We start from the raw sequence: 3,807 nt of genomic DNA on the forward strand, positions 1-3,807 counted from the left end.
ACATTTAACATTGGAAAATAAATTTTACTGTCAGTTATCTTTTAGTTCATTTTAAATGCTAAACAAACAGTCATTTACATACGAGTATGCATAAAAATAAAGATTCAGACTAATACTTAAACAAATTAATTATGCCTTTATCACAAATTCCATCCATAAACAGTGTTCCTTATATGAGTTTAGCACAAACAAACACATGACGATGATGATGATTACAATGATGATGATGTTGATGACTGTGTCTTAAAGGGCTCTGGATCCTTTCAGGATAATTGAAGAGGTACTTTGGGTTCATTTGTAATCTGAAAAACAAGACAAAAAAAACAAAAAAACAATAACTATCATAGAGACGTTCAACTTTTATTCTCAGGTGGATGCTACAGACTAATTAAATAAGCAGGCAACACAGAGACAGCTTTTTCCCAATCTGAAGAACAGTCAATTACCCAGTTCCATACCACGCTTATTTGCTTAAAACTACACACATCTACCTCTTTCGAAAAAAATGAATAATAATGGAATTTACAAGTAAAATGTTTTCATTTCCTTTTTTGCATAAGCAAGCAAAGTGGTTCTTAAGGGAAATTCCTTGTTTTATGCACCATTTCTGATTGCGAAGTGTTCATTACAGGTAGCAGACGTAACACAACAAAAACCCAATATGAAAACAAATGGGAATACCCTTAAAAAAGTCAAAGGTTCTGTGGCAACTCTAGAGAGATTAACACCTCATCAGTAAGAATCTGTTGAAGGATAACTATTAACTGTGCATGACACAGATCTTATCTTAATGGAAGAGTAGCAAGAAGAAGAAATAGTGTTAGAAGAAAATACATGTATTTGTAATGATAGTTGCAGAGCATGGAGGTGCTGTGGTCAGATGAAACCAAAAGAGAAGATGGGTGGAAATAAAAAGGTTCTGTTCATGGAAGAAAAGCTGTTAGAGTTGGTAAAAGACATCCAGAGGAAGACTGCTCACAGTATAAGTTAGAATGGCCTAGTCAAAGCCTAGACCTAAGTCTTATTTAGAATCAGGAGTAATTTAATGCTGTTTACTGATTAAGTCTACCTGAGCTTGAAAACCCTTAAAATATATTGTTTTGAAAAAGAAATTCAAAAGGAAATAGAATTTTTTTAGAAATAAAGTCTCCTTTTGTTAATGACAATACTGACCCCCCATGATGGGAAACATACCAAATTGAAGTAATTTAAGATAAATCCTTTTCATGAAGAAAATTAATCTTGAAATACTGTAGAAAAAAATAATCAAAACCAATAAACAAAGAGAAGAACCAGAGACCACCTACAAATTCAAACTCCTGCTCCATTTAAATGACTACCTTTAATATATTTTAGTAGCTCTTAATTGACCACTTAAGTGTGGTTTTAAGTTGAGCAACTAGCTAACATTGCACGGCTGCACAATAATGTGTGTAGGAGGATTATTTCTATGCTGTACATGCATTCTGCATCAGGACGGGAGGACAGAGCTTCTGACCTTGAAGCACAACTGGTGGGTCTGAAAAGAACCAACCAGAAGCTGACAGCAGCTGCCCAATAAATCCAGAGTCCTGTAAGATGCATGACAGCGATAGGCCACTCATATGGGTAGGATATGCTATAGATGCACCATATTGCTCAAAGTGTCGCCTCATACTGCCATATACCACAATAGCTCTCATGGTTGCATGTGTGCCCTGCTTGGTGTGGAGAAACCTGAGTGGCCCGAGCAGTTTTCAACTTAACCTTAGATTACATCTGTGGGACAAATTAAAGCTGCAAACCTGGTTTTCTTATCTAAGTATGAACACTCCTAATTCTTATAGAAGATAGATAGACCTGATAGAATAGATAAAGATGCTATTATTGGGAATAGGGGTTCATCAACAAATTGGACCCTACAGGTTGAGAAAACAATGACATGGTTGCTCATGTGCAAATAAAAGCAGACCAATGCTGTTGGTGATTTCACACATCTAATCTGTTGCCTGATTACTTTGGAGACTCCGTATCTGAAAGAATCAGTTCTAGTAAAAACAAACAAACAAAAAAAAAAGATAAAAAAATAAATAAAACCATAACAGAAGAACACAATGAGCAGACTTTAGAGATGTCCTTGATGCTGTTTTATCTTCAGTTCACCAGCAGCAGTTAATACTTAATATGAAAGAACTGCAAAGACAATGTTAAAGGAAACTCGCTTTAAAATGAAGAACACAGCAGGTAACAGGAACATATTATACAATCTGCTGTTAATTTATGAATCACATATTATAATAATGCTGTTTAAGGTGTTTTTTTACTCACAGCTCTCTTCCTCTGAAAATATGCTGACAACATAGCAGGAATAGACTACTGCCAGGAGCTGTGAGAACAGAAACAAAAGAAACGTTAAAGAACAAATGGCTTTTATTTCCAGAATTTAAAAACTAAAATCACAACTTAAAAGGTTTCCAGAAATTCATACATTTTCTTAATTTCTCTGTGAATTCCAATGTTCTTATCTGAATATGATAAAAACAAAAATGTGCTACACATCTGTTTTGAATTGGGATCTAATATTTGAAGTTATCATCCGATTTAGGTTTATTTGTGCAAGTATTTTTTTGCATGATTGTTTGTTTGGTTTAATTAAAGCGTTAAAGTTTGCAGTTAGTTGATTTATAACTTCTTATAATTTTTGTTTCTGCACACAAACCCTATGAAAGAGTATCTCTAAGATATTTAAATGTTAGGAAGGCACGTTTCATGATGCATCTTTTGAATTTGACTTATACAATTCTAATTTTCAGATTTCAATCTGATTTGAATCATGATCTTGCATTTGAACTTGTTTTTGTTAGAATTCATCTGATTTTCATCTTTAGTACAGTCAATTTAAATTTTGATATGTTAATTTTTTTACTTTAATTTCACACTCTATAATGTTATATTATCTTTTTTTTGACTTATATTGTGTTAAAAAGTTATATAGTGTTATATGTTTTTAAATACAGCAAAATAATATTTATTATAATATATTGTGCCCTATTATTATTAATATTATTATAACCATGCCTATGAATAGCATTATCACTAGTATACTTAGTACTATTATATTTTTATTAATATTATTATCATCAGTATTATTTTAAAATAATTATAGTAATAATGCTGATGACCTATGGAGAAGCTTTTTCTTATCTTTTACAGTCAGGGAACCAATATTTAATCATTTATATTCATTACATACTCAATATGCTTTTGAGCTTTAATTAAAAATCTTAAGGGCATTTTACTGTCAGTTGTACCTTTAATAATTTAATGCTTAACAAAAAAGACTCACAGAGAGAAGGAGCTGTGTGGTACTGTGCAGAACCTCTATGTACTGGTATTGGAGCCAGCAGCTGAGCACTGTGGTCAGCTTGGGGTTCTGGTGATCCTGCCACCCGTCAGACGGAAGGTTTGGACTTTGACATCCAGGCCCGTTGCTCTTCCACCAGGAGGAATGTGAGGACACTCCCAGGGAGAGGATGTTGCTGTCCTGAGAGGGAGAAAACATGGAGCATTTAAACTAAAGTCTTGAATACATTTACATGCAGATGATGAGTCAAAGAGAAATAGAGATCGCTGAAAGGAATGAAAGATCAGTTTTTTATCATGATATAATTCAACCTGTTTAGTCCTGGATCATGAAACGTATTTTGTCACTGAATAAACTGTAGAATATTATGAAAGGCAACCTCGTTCTTTCAAAATATGACATTATAAAAACTGTTTTACTGCAGATTATATAAACCAGGGGTCTGCAACCTTTTATCCCTGTTC

General features: G+C 33.4%; 1 protein-coding gene across 2 annotated transcripts in view; it reads right to left on the minus strand.

The window, feature by feature from the left end:
- Positions 1-37: 37 nt before the first annotated feature.
- Positions 38-3,807, minus strand: part of LOC107095955 (sodium/potassium-transporting ATPase subunit beta-1-interacting protein 4-like) — a 6,336-nt gene continuing 2,566 nt past the window's right edge. Inside the window, exons 4-7 of one of the 2 annotated variants that reach the window (XR_001481774.1) lie at positions 3,326-3,523; positions 2,308-2,365; positions 2,104-2,172; positions 38-302 (exon numbers count right to left, since the gene is read on the minus strand). Coding sequence is in view for 1 of the 2 variants with exons in the window: in XM_015392351.1 (XP_015247837.1) it covers positions 292-302; positions 2,308-2,365; positions 3,326-3,523 (267 nt within the window). In the remaining variant the exon portion in view is untranslated. The remainder of the gene's footprint in view (positions 303-2,103; positions 2,173-2,307; positions 2,366-3,325; positions 3,524-3,807) is intronic. The other variant, XM_015392351.1, reaches the window with a different exon arrangement.

The sequence above is a fragment of the Cyprinodon variegatus genome, unplaced genomic scaffold, assembly GCF_000732505.1.
Source record: "Cyprinodon variegatus isolate N-32 unplaced genomic scaffold, C_variegatus-1.0 Scaffold587, whole genome shotgun sequence".
In the NCBI taxonomy this organism is placed as follows: Eukaryota; Metazoa; Chordata; class Actinopteri; order Cyprinodontiformes; family Cyprinodontidae; genus Cyprinodon; species Cyprinodon variegatus.